Source organism: Dipodomys spectabilis, unplaced genomic scaffold (genome assembly GCF_019054845.1).
Source record: "Dipodomys spectabilis isolate Male_0828 unplaced genomic scaffold, ASM1905484v1 ptg000092l, whole genome shotgun sequence".
NCBI lineage: Eukaryota > Metazoa > Chordata > Mammalia > Rodentia > Heteromyidae > Dipodomys > Dipodomys spectabilis.
In genome coordinates, this window is record NW_024870769.1 from 13,991,502 (window position 1) to 14,003,958 (window position 12,457).

General features: G+C 42.2%; 2 protein-coding genes across 4 annotated transcripts in view; both read left to right on the forward strand.

Moving 5' to 3' along the window:
• The window catches only part of Egfr (epidermal growth factor receptor), a 196,746-nt gene that overhangs the window by 67,171 nt on the left and 117,118 nt on the right, over positions 1 to 12,457 (forward strand). The window lies entirely within an intron of this gene.
• Positions 2,725 to 3,429, forward strand: LOC122112210 (60S ribosomal protein L15-like). The gene has a single exon (XM_042685073.1). It carries the CDS (start codon positions 2,765 to 2,767, stop codon positions 3,377 to 3,379), a length of 615 nt encoding a protein of 204 aa, XP_042541007.1. The 5' UTR covers positions 2,725 to 2,764; the 3' UTR covers positions 3,380 to 3,429.

Here is a 12,457-nt window from a genome sequence, read left to right on the forward strand (position 1 = left end):
GGGATAGGCCTCTGGTTTTCCCTCCCTGGTTTCCCTGTTGCTAGTTTCCAGTTTTACAGATGCATTAGTCTGTCCTCTCTCTGCCTTCCACGTACTGACTTTCATTTCCTTCTCCTCATGTCTGCCTGTCTCCATGTCCTCATTCGGCATTCTCTCTATTCATCTGTGTCCACATCTCTTCTTAGAAAGATACTAGTTACCAAGTCCACTTTAATCCAGTATGACTTCACTATTACTTAGCTGTATCTTTAAAGACCCATTTTCCAAATAAGGTTTCAGAGGTTAGGACTTGTATGAATCTTATGGAAAACAATTCAACTCACAGCACTTAAAAATATATGTACTCCTTCATAGAGACTTTGATTTTAGTGGTGTTAACCAAGGCAGTGTCTCTAGCATTGATCAACAAAGGACCTGAAACTGATTTCTAAGGAGATTTAACATACCAGGCTTTCTTCCTTAGCAGTCTCCAGACAACAGACAATAGATCAAGCCTTTTTGTGTATTTTCCTCATGACATCCTCCATAGTGGGCCTCCCACAGTCCAGAGAGCTTGTAATAGATGCATTCCTTCATGTCAACAATCTAGACCCCTCTGATGAATACCATCTTGAGTGAATGCATTGTGAGAAAAGAGAAAAGTATAAAAATCTGTTTGAAGTATACCACACAGAGTACCTGGGTCTCAGAATCTGTAAGGGTTTACAAGGCTGAAAATGTGGTATGATCTCATCTGGAGCTTTTGGCTGTCTTCCAAGCTCATTTGAGTTTTCTTTGGTGGAATCTAAAGGTTGTAAGATTGAGGACTGGCTCACTAAGCAAAGTTCATAGCATGTCCGGTTGCCTCTCCAAGATCAGCAGGGGTATGTCGCCCTCCATTCATAGAGGCTCAGTCCATTGTTGATGTGGTCTCTCACTTGATCAAGTCAGGCCCACCTAGGATAATTTCCTTTCTCAAGAACTCAAAATCAACCAAGTGAGGACCTTCATTATACTTACGAAACTTCAGCTTTTTCATATTGCCTAATTATAGGAGTAACATCTATCATGCATTTGGGTCAAGTTGCATTATGAGATAAAAGATATAAAGCTTGAAAAGCTTCTGTGGATTAGAAGTTAGTTCTGACGTTTCACTGAGCAGAGATTTCTAGAGCATGGGGAGGCATTTGGACAAAGTCACAGTAACAAGTGAAGATGAACTGGAGATATTTACTCAAGGTGTTTATGTGTCAATATTCCATCGCTGTTGTGCTATAGCACAACATTTAAAGGAAGAATGGTTTGCTTGTTACTATTCTTGAAGTGCAAAGGAATTTCAACTCAACGTGTCATTTTATGAGTACAATGCATCTCGATCAGTGTCACCCCTTTCATTATTCTCCCCCATCTGTCCCAGCCCCACCTTTCCCCTTAATTTTTCATTTTCACATATATACACCGAATACTATATGACTGCATTTTCCTACCCTTCCTCTCTTCATTCGTCCACCTCCCTCTCCTTGACCTTACACTCCCCCATACACACATGAAATGGAGGGAAAATTTATTTTGGCACATAATGTCATGGATCTTAGTCCATGGTTGTCTGATCCCTTGTCAAGGAAGTATCACATGGTGGGAGCATGATGGCAGCCTAGAAACCATGAGAGAAAACTGAATGGACCAGGGCTCTCAATCTTCCTTTCAAAGGCACATCTCCCAGTGACCTAACTCCTTCCCACTAGGTCCCACGTCCAATAGTGTCCTACCTTTCCCAAGAGCATCATAGGTGGCCTAGTGGCTTTTAGCATATGGAGACATTTAAGATCGAAACTTTAACAGGTTCTAGAAGCTGTCTTCAGATGTTTAGAGGATTCCTTTTGGGAAAGGGGAATTTGATGTATTGGTTTTTGACCTGCTGGAGAGAAATGATGAGTCTTCCTTGGGTACCTATCCTTAATACTGGTGTCCATGCTAAGGTCTCCATGGAGTCACATGTCTAACACCAGAGGAGCCTAGCCCCATGCCCTTCAGCAGTCAGACACAATGTGAGCATTCAATAGAGAATTACCCAGGGAGAAGGCACCGTTTCATCAGGATGATTTACTGGAAGGAGGCTCACATCTCAGGAAGGTATCACCTTCCTTGCCTGTGTCTCTCAACCATCAAATAGGGCATGAGAATCCTCCAGAGATTTCCAGCACTCAAGTAGACAGTAGTTATCTTGCTAGAATAAAACCATTTCCATAGGCATTTTAGACTTAAGAATGTAAAGGCTATCCATCAAATTGATAGTGTTAACAACCACATCATTGGTTGTATGGTTCTTATGGTATTAGAGAGGCAGCTGTACCTTTTCTACTGCTCTGGTGTAAATCCTTTGAATTTTTCAAAACCTCAGTGTCCTTCCCAGTCTTCTTTAGTTCCTTTCTATGCATCTGTTTTTTTTTTCCCAGGGATTGAGCATAGAGGAATGAAGACTTATTATTGACTCTGGGGTTAAAATAACACTGGCTGCCTTCAAAAGCCAGGTCTGCTATGGGTTTTCTGATCCCTTGGAATTTTTTCTATCTTACCCAGACAGTTTTGTTGTCTATTAATGAGGAGGTTTTTTTTTTTTTATTTCTTAAGAGTATTCATGATAATCTAATGATGTAAAGGATAATATAGTATGACCTGTGCAACATAGTAATATTTCTCCTACTTTCTGAAAATTATTACTGAAGTATCTGGATAAGAATCTTTGAGTCCTTTCCGTCTGGCGGCAGCCATCAGGTAAGCCAAGATGGGTGCCTACAAGTACATCCAGGAGCTATGGAGGAAGAAGCAGTCGGATGTGATGCGCTTTCTTCTGAGGGTCCGCTGCTGGCAGTACCGCCAGCTCTCCGCGCTGCACCGGGCGCCCCGCCCCACCCGGCCAGATAAGGCACGCCGCCTGGGATACAAGGCCAAGCAAGGTTATGTCATATACAGGATTCGTGTGCGCCTTGGTGGCCGCAAACGCCCGGTTCCTAAGGGTGCAACTTATGGCAAGCCTGTCCATCATGGTGTTAACCAGCTCAAGTTTGCTCGCAGCCTTCAGTCTGTTGCTGAGGAGCGGGCTGGGCGTCACTGTGGGGCTCTGAGAGTCCTGAATTCTTACTGGGTTGGTGAAGATTCTACATACAAATTCTTTGAGGTTATACTCATTGATCCATTCCATAAGGCCATCAGAAGAAATCCTGACACCCAATGGATCACCAAACCAGTCCACAAGCACAGAGAAATGCGTGGGCTGACCTCTGCAGGCCGCAAGAGTCGTGGCCTTGGAAAGGGCCACAAGTTCCACCACACTATCGGTGGTTCTCGCCGAGCAGCATGGAGAAGGCGCAATACTCTCCAGCTCCACCGTTACCGCTAATAATAAAAGTAATGTTTGTACAATTCATACCTAATAAACAATTTAGGACAGTCATGTCTGCTTAAAGGTGTTATTTGTCTGTTAGAACTAGTCTGCAGATTATTTCATGACTGCTTTGTCAAATTATGGAAGTGCAATAATGTTTGAAATCTAAAGTGATGGTGTGTTGTTTCTACTAAGATAAACTTACTCTGTCTTTGTCTTATTAGGGAATTATGTCAGTATTTAAAACATGCTGTGTGGTAAAATAGGTGTGAAATTCTCGAAAGGAGGAGCACTGAGGCTAGCCCTGTAGATTTGTTTAGTGCATGTTCTGGAACCTGCAGCTGGCTTGGCAAGGTGTTGGTTTTTGGAGATGACAAGCACAAACAAGATTGGATTTTGCTCTGAAATTAGTAGTGTGAACATACTAGCCAGCTTTGATCATGTAGTAAAGCACTAAAGCCAGCCCATGTTTTTTTTTTTAAGTGATGCAATTGCTGCATCTGAAAGCTTTCCAAATGCCATTTTCAAAATTAGATCAACCTGTTACATGCTTCCTTTAAGAAAATACAGCTTAATCTGAATAAAATTGCCTGAGTACCTATTATCAGAAATTCATGAGAGGTTGTTAATACGGTCATCTAAAATGATGATACTGGTATTTTGAAGCTGATAGAATCTGAATAAGAAGTGGATAGGAATTATTTACCTTAAAAATTTGTAAGATTAGCAGTAAATGGGGGATGAGGTTGGTAAGCCAGTACTGACATTTTTGAGTGTGAGCTTACAATGAAATTCTGATCTACATTTAAAATTCCTATAATAGTTTGACAGTGGGAGGAGGGGCTTAGGCTATGCTTGATGTAGTCAAACTCATGGAACAACTCAGATCTATACCATTAAGGCTACTAAGGAAACTATATGTAGTTTCCAATCTAGCTTTGTGTGTTTCTCTCTTGTTCAAATTACCCTCAAAATTGGGCATTCCACAAAATTAGGTCATCCATTAAACGCCACCACATTGTATTTTTGCTTGTGTCATGTCTTCTAGTAGACTGTGCTGTTTCCCAATGGGTTTTGATATGGAATAAGTGCAGGAAGAATTTTCCTTTATTAGAAATTTTGGGTTTCTTGTCAGTAATGGGTAGTTCAATTTCCAAGTCAAATTGCTGTCTTCTCTGAACTGATTTTCCTCTGGGGTTTTAAAAGGGCCTACTGATTTTCCAGAAGATATTCATAGCAGGCTCCTTTGAGACCTAACTGTGTATAGAGGTTGTTCAACTAAAGGAATAAATGTGTACTGAACAAAAAAAAAAAAAAAAAAAAAAGAATCTTTGAAAATGGGCTGGGAAGGTGGCTCAGTGGTAGAGCGCTTGCCTTGCATGCTCGAGGCCCTGGGTTTGATTCCCCAGCACCACATAAGCAAAAATAAAAAAAGCCGGAAGTGGCACTGTGGCTCAAGTGGTAGAGCGCTAGCCTTGAGCTGAAGAGCTGAGGGACAGCACCCAGGCCCAGAGTTCAGGCCCCACGACCGGACCCAAAAAAAAAAAAAAAAAAAAGAATCTTTGAAAATAAAACCAGACACTGATGTCTCATATCTGTAATCCTGAGATCTGACAATCTTAGCTCAGAGCCAGTCTTGGCAGGAAAGTCCATGAGATTCTTCTCCAATTAACTACAAAAAAAATATAACAAAGTGGAGCCATAATTCAGGCAGTAGAGTATCAGTCTTGAGCAAAAAAGTTAAGTAACAGTGCTTTGGGCCTAAAATTCAAACCCTAGTACTGGCACAAAAAAGGAAAAAAATTCCTTGAACCTTGAACATTTAGGATTACAATGGTTTGGGGCTATACATTTAAATCAGACATGTGTGGGAATCAGAGCAGAAGAGTACCTGACTTTCAGTGCATGTGTCCTATATGCTGGCACACTGTGCCAACCAACTAATTCTCACCTTAGCCATTTTTTGAAAATAAGGAAGTAGGGCATCATAATGTCCCTAACTGAGAAACTGACAGAAGTCGATTTTGAGCTCATCTATATTTTGTTCTGTGTGTCAGCCACTGAGCAAACTACTCTAGGTGTGTCACTGCTATGATTTAGACAGGATCGCTCCTCACCTCACCCCCATTTCCTAGCAGACAGCACTCTCATTCTTGGTCTCAAACACAGTTTAAATTATTTAACAGCATAAAAGTAGGTATGATTTGTCACATGCTTACCATGTATCAGGCAGGCCCTGTGTAAGGTAATTTTTAATAAATTCTCTAAATTCCTGCATCACTTCATATTTCCCCACTGAGTAGCTCCATTTTATTTGTGTGTGTGTGTGTGTGTGTGTGTGTGTGTGTGTGTGTGTGTGTGTGTGTGTCAGTACTTGGACTTGAACTCAGGGACTAGGCACTGTTCCTCAGCTTTTTTCACTCAAGTCTGGCTTGTACCACTTGAACCACAAGCTTTTTGGTGGTTACTTGAAGATGAGAGTCTCATGGACTTTCTTGCCTAGGCTATTTTCAACTTGTGATCCTCAGATCTCAGGCTCCGGAGTAGCTAGGATTACAAGCATGAGCCACTAGGACCTAGCTACAATATCTCCATTTTAATATTGAGGAAAACAAAGCTCCTAGAAACTGAATAATTTGATCTCTTCACAAAACTGGCCAGTGTGGAATCAGGGAATTCCCTTCCAACCCAGAATGAATCTTATATTTCCTAAGTAAGGGTATAAGCTGAAAACCAAAAGTCAGTAAGATTATTTTGCTTACATTGAAGGGGGGAGAAAGGAACACTGGAATGATACATCATTTAAATCTGGGAAAAAATGAAGCTGTGGCTTTTCTGGGGAGCCAATGCTTTCCTGGCAGTGCCTTGGAATCGACCCAAATATAGCAAAGTTTTCTGTTTTAATATGAGCAGCAGGATGACTTTTTTTCTTCTTTTTTGTTCCATTCTTTTATGACTCTGCCGTGGCTATCCTTGGCTTTGCTCATTTTACTCTCTGCTCACATGGGCTTCTGTGCTGCTAGACTCTATCTCAGGAGTGACCCCCTAGGCTAGCAGGCAGGTCTCCCAGGCTGGACCTTCCTGAGAGGCAGAGTAAAACATTTAGCAGAGGGCAGCTGAGTAGTGGCCACAGACCAATGGAAATGGGGCTTGAGGAGGCCGGGGTTAGTCGTTTCCTCTTTTTTCTTTTGCTTGCCTTTTCAAAGCCTGGCATCCCTGCTGGCACCCTATCCCCATACACCAACACCTTCCCACCGCCTCTCTCCGCTTCTCACTCAAGCCTGCATTATTTGCACACAATGCTATCCTAATATTTCTCTTCTCCTCAGACAGGAAATGAGAAAGCCATTTTTTTTCAGGGCTATTCAGGAAGTCATCCAAAGTTATAATGACCCATTATCTAATGGTCAGAGTTTACTTAGGCTTTCACTACTTCCACTGCCCACTTGAGACAAGGGAAAGCATCCCTCCTCCACCCCTGCCCCCCTGCCACCAAAGCGCTGTCCAGAGCCAGCTGCAGCCAAGCCAGCCAGCAGTGCTGCCCAGCTCAGACCTGCATCCCCTGCAGAGCACAAGCCTGGCTGAGCCACATCTGCAGGCAGCCTCCCTGCCTTTTCCTGATGGCAGTATCCTAGGGTCCTTTTCAAAAGTTTCTCAGCTTTGTAAAGCCTGGGATCTAGCTGAGCATAGGTGCACTGTCCCTTTATTAACTCAGCCAGGTGCTAGTGGCTTAGGCCTAGAATCCTAGTTACTCAGGAGGTTAAGATCTGAGTATTGATCGCGGTTCAAAGCCAGCCTTGATAGGAAGGACCATGAGACTCTTATTTCCAACCAGCCACCAAAAGAAAATTTAAAAAGCATTTCTCAATCTGGCCCATGTAATTGTAACCCCTCTCTATGGTATTTTCACAATTAAAAAAACATTTCTCAGAGAATTGAGCAACAACCTTAGCAAGGGTGCTTACTGAAAATGTGGGTTCTTAGTCCTCCAGCATCCCCCCACCATGTGTATTTTTCCTGCCAGTGGTTAGGATATTGAGGAAGGGGAACAGAAATGTGTCTTCCAAACATCATTCTGTATACCACAGAGATAGGAGCTGTGCTTTTACCGAAGTTGTCTTACATTGCAGATCATACATGGAGAAAATACATGGGAAACTGTGTTTCTTTGGCTCTAGTATTTTTATCCACAGAACCAAACTTGAAAGGCAAAATAAGGAGGCTTCATTTTTCCCATGTCTTCTATGATGTCAGAGATCTGAAATCTCCAGCCTGGTTGGACACCTATTTATTTGTTTGTTTTGGATGTTTGGCAGTACTGAGTTTGAACACAGGGCCCCTGTGACTCATAGACAGGTCTCTAGTCCCTTGAACACACATTTAAACCCAGCCTGTCAGACACATCCTTACCCAGTCTGTGGACAGAGGTCCCTAGAGTAGACTGAAGGAGGCTTGGTAAAGAAGAAACTAATGAGCAAAGCCTCCCTTCTTTCTCTTTCATCAACTTTTTGTGTCCAGGGCCACAGAAAGGTACTGCTAGGGGTAAAGCTGAAGCTTCTTAATGTTTTAATCAAAGGAGGAAAAGATGCTTGCATCAGGAGCCAATTTAGAAACACCTGCAGAATAGTAAATGGTCATGGCGTTTCCTTCCTCAAACCCTAATCGAATTCAGGATTGCCAGTCTCCCACCTCTCCCATGGTGTCCAGTTTTCTCCCCTACAAACCTAAGCCACATAGAAAGGAATGGGCAGCCCAGCCCTCAAGAGCCTGAGAAGTCTTGGCTACCCCACATTCCTCTTCAGTTTACCTCTAAAGGAAAGGTAGGATGGGCTCGGGGGAGGCCTCCCTCCTCCACACAAAAGACCCCAGAGGAAGAGTCTGCAATCCCGTATGTGACACAGATGTGGGCACTGTAAGAGCCCACAGTCCTGATCCTCTGCATGCAGACCTCCCCTAAGGAGGCTCTGGTCACAGGGCTTCTGCTTGTTCAGATGACATAGGAATAATTTCCGAGTAATTTCAAGTCAACGGCCAGGCATCTGCCCTTGCCAGTTAAATGCCTGCCATGTGAGCGTGCTAAGGTAATCGTTCATTACAATAAAAATTACAGGGACGTTCCTGTGGGCATGCGACCTTTGTGGTCATCTCCACTTTCCCCGTGATTACCAGAGAAACCTCTTTCATTCTGCTCATAGGACCTTAGCAATGAAACCAGAGTTATCCATCTCACCTCAGTCCTTGTAGCTATGAAAACATCCTGCTCTGGCTGTTGGCATCCTGGTCCCTCCAGTCCTGTTCTCTCCCTCCTCTCAGTCCCAACAATGTTTTTTCTGTCTCCCTTTCTTTATCTGATTGTATTTTAGTCAGGGATGAGGGAGATAGCTTTCTAGTTGTGTGTGTGTGTGTGTGTGTGTGTGTGTGTGTGTGTGTGTTATTTCACATGCAGATAGGTACAAAAAGAAGTAGATTCTGGCAAGAATAATAGAAGGGGTAACACTGATCAAAATGTATTGGACTTATAGTGTACCTTGTTAATGGTACCCTTTGTACCATTACTTAAATAATTAAAAAAGATAGATTGGGTGTAGTGGCTCATTCCTGTAATCTCAGCTACTTTTATTTTTCAAAGTCAATTTCATTTTGCTTGAGGGCTTTCCAAATTATAGTACGTATAAAGCAACCTTGTTTTGTAACCACTGCATGTCTCCAACAGCCATTTAGATGGTTCTGGAATGTTAGCCAGAACATTTATCCAGTCCTGCAAGTAACCCTATTTATACCTACCTCCCTGGCACACACAGGTGGGGCTGGCAGGGTACACCTGGAAGAAGAGGTCAGGTATTTAATAAAAGTGCTTAGATTTTTCACCTCCCCACAAAAGGTATCACATACAAGAACCTAAAGTGTTTTTTTTCTTTCTATACCTGTCTTTGCCTTTCTAACCTATTATAAAGCAAATCATGTCATAGCAAAGAACTCATGTCATTCCACCCTCCATGTGTCATAGTCTGCATGTGTAAAAATGGATTTTTTTCTTATATAGTTGGAATGCCACTATCACAGGTCAAAAATTAAACACACAGCTCCCGTGTCAGTCATCAACCTGTCCGGCTGACATCCAGCAACTCTCTCTACTTGATAATGTAATCAGGGCTTCTTTGAGCATTTCAGCTCATACATATGTCTTTTTTCCCCTCTTTATATCAGGTGACCTCAAAATTGCATCGGTCTTCTTTGATGAGGATAAAAGCAGTAACACAAAAACAAGCGAGGCTACACAGCTAAGAAGCCCTGTCCTGGGCTGGGCTTGGCCCAGATACCTGCTCTGGGGGAGCTAATACTAAGGAAGCCTTTCTTCACTGTCCCCTTTGTAGCTTGCCTTGAATTGGCCCCATTACTTAAGACCAAGAGATAATAACTAGATAGAAGATAAAACTATAACATAAAAGCATTTACAACAGTAGTAAGTATATTACTTATTAAATCACCAATCATACAGTTTGAATGGTTCACCTTGCTTTTTAAAAGCACACATACTAAACCTACATTAAAAGTTAAAGCCCCACCTGGACATACAGCTCAAGATGACAAGAAATGGAAAGCCTTGTATGTTGAGTCTCATAACTATTAAAATGTTTGAAATGTACCTTTTTGTTGCTTTCTTTTTTGAAGTTTAATTTTTAAAAATTATCTTTAAATTGATGTGCAAAGGGTTTTCAATTCAACGTGTCAGCTTGATCAATGTCTTGATCAATGCATCCTGACCACTGTCACCCTTCCATAGTTCTCTCTCATCTCTCCCAACCCCATCCATATAGAGTATACCTTGTAAAAACTATCTTTATTTTCAAATCAACCATGCTAGCTTCAGGAATGGCGCTAGTAAAAGGTGAAATGCTCTTATTTGTGGAAGATAGCTTTCTTTTAAATCTGAAGAGCTGCATGATTTTCCAGGAGCCAACTTGTACAAAATACAAAGAACAACTGGGTGCTAATGGCTCACACCTGTATTCCTAGCTACTCAAAGGGCTGAGATCTTAGGACCACAGTTCAAAGCCAGCCTGGACAAGTAAGATTCTTATATCCAATTAAAACCACCCCTGCTCCCCAAGACAAAAAGCAAACTAGAAGTGGAGCTGTGACTCAGGTGGTAGAGTACTATAGCCTTGAGCAAAACAAGCTGCACTCAGGTCCTGAGTTCAAGCACACAACTCATAAAACAAACAAACAAAACCCCACAAAGAGCAGTTTTATATACAAGTTTTTTGTTGTTGTTGTTGTTTTGTTTGGGTCCAGTCATGGGGCCTGAACTCTGGGCCTGGGCGCTGTCCCTCAGCTCTTTAGCTCAAGGCTAGCGCTCTACCAATTGAGCCACAACACCACTTCCGGCTTTTTTTTTCCTGCTTATGTGGTGCTGAGGAATCGAACCCAGGGCCTCAAGCATGCAAAGCAAGCACTCTACCACTGAGCCACCTTCCCAGCCCTTATATACAAGTTTTTTCAATGTAATTTTTTTTTTCATATATATGATGCCTTGTAGGTGTAAGACACTCTTTTACTGCTTGGCCATGACCTCATCTGACCTTGCTAATACATCTGGATGGGTTCTGCTGCCCACAGTCACAAGGTAGTAAGTGATAGAACAGAGGGAATATCTTGACCCAGTTTCTTAAATAAAGACCCTTGTTCTTCCGTAACATCAGAAAGCCAAGAACGCCCTCAACTTTGCAAAATGAGCCTTTGGCATTAAAAGCAACAACTATTTGATGGGATTTGATGAATCTTTCATCTAATTATCAATCATGGGATAGGAAGTAATTTTAAATTCATTTGTCATGTAAGATCCTAGAGACCAAAGTCAGTAGTTCCTAGCACAGGAAAAGATGCATGGAGTGGAAAATGAGTACCAGCCAGGGAAGGAGAGGTGAAAGAAGAATGTAGGAGACACATCGTTGTCTGCATTCTCTCCAGTTAAACTGGCATGTGTTCCTCTTTCTTGTCACCTGCCAGAGAGCAGGGCCAAGAAGAGCTGAGTAATTCAAGAAATGCCAAAGTTATTGTCGAAGATCTATTCATTGGGTAAAAAAGCTTCCAAAATCCAGTCCTGACTTGTGTTAAGCAGGACCTTCTGAGACACTTATATCTGGACTCATTTCTCAAATAGGGGACCTTGAACCTTCTGATAGCTGTACCCAAATATGAAGACTCACAGTAGAGAGATTTCAGTGCAAAAGGGACTTTGTAGAGCACCTTCTCTAAAGTCTTACCTCTGCACCCACAAGCATACGCACACGCATAGACACACACACACACACACACACACACACACACACACACACACACATTTCACAGAACAAATACATACTCTCCAAAAGTCTTACTAATGACTAATCCAGGCTAACATTCTCTAGCCCACTCTTATTTCCTTAAAAAACAATTCTATTACAACCCACTAAATTGATTTTACATGCCTTTAATGTGTAGCTCACTAATTTGCAGTGAGCAATATTAAGGCCAGGTGGCTGAGTTCTCCTTTGTTACCTGTGGTCCTATAATTCTAAGAACAGGATAGGGGAGGAGGATGGGACTTAACAGTACAATACAATAGGAAGGGCTAGCATTGTGTATCCCAGCTCCATTCTTCCTCTTGCATTTGACAATTCAGTGAATGCTGAGTCTTAGAAAAGTATGTGAGGAGCTCAGGAAATGCCCCAGAGGGTAAGATTAGGTGGCTCCCTGTGAGGCTGAGCATTCGCCTTAATTATGCCTAGGAGATTTGAATCAGTGTTCAAGGCAGCCTTCCTTGGAGCCCTGTATGAAGTGTGTCCCATTCCACATCCAATTTCCTTGTTATTTCATAGTGTAGGGCACTTGTAAATCAAATCTAGGTCGAGAGCCCAGCCCTCTTCAATTCTTCCTCCTCCCCAGTGCCCCCTCCCACAGCCACCCCCCACAAAAATGATCTTTTTTTAAAATTGCCTACAACTGTCTTTTTTTCTATATTCATTACATTATTCTCGTGAGGTATTTTGAAAGAAAAAAAATACTGCATTCTAATTTGATATCATACAAAATACCTGTATGGAATCAAGT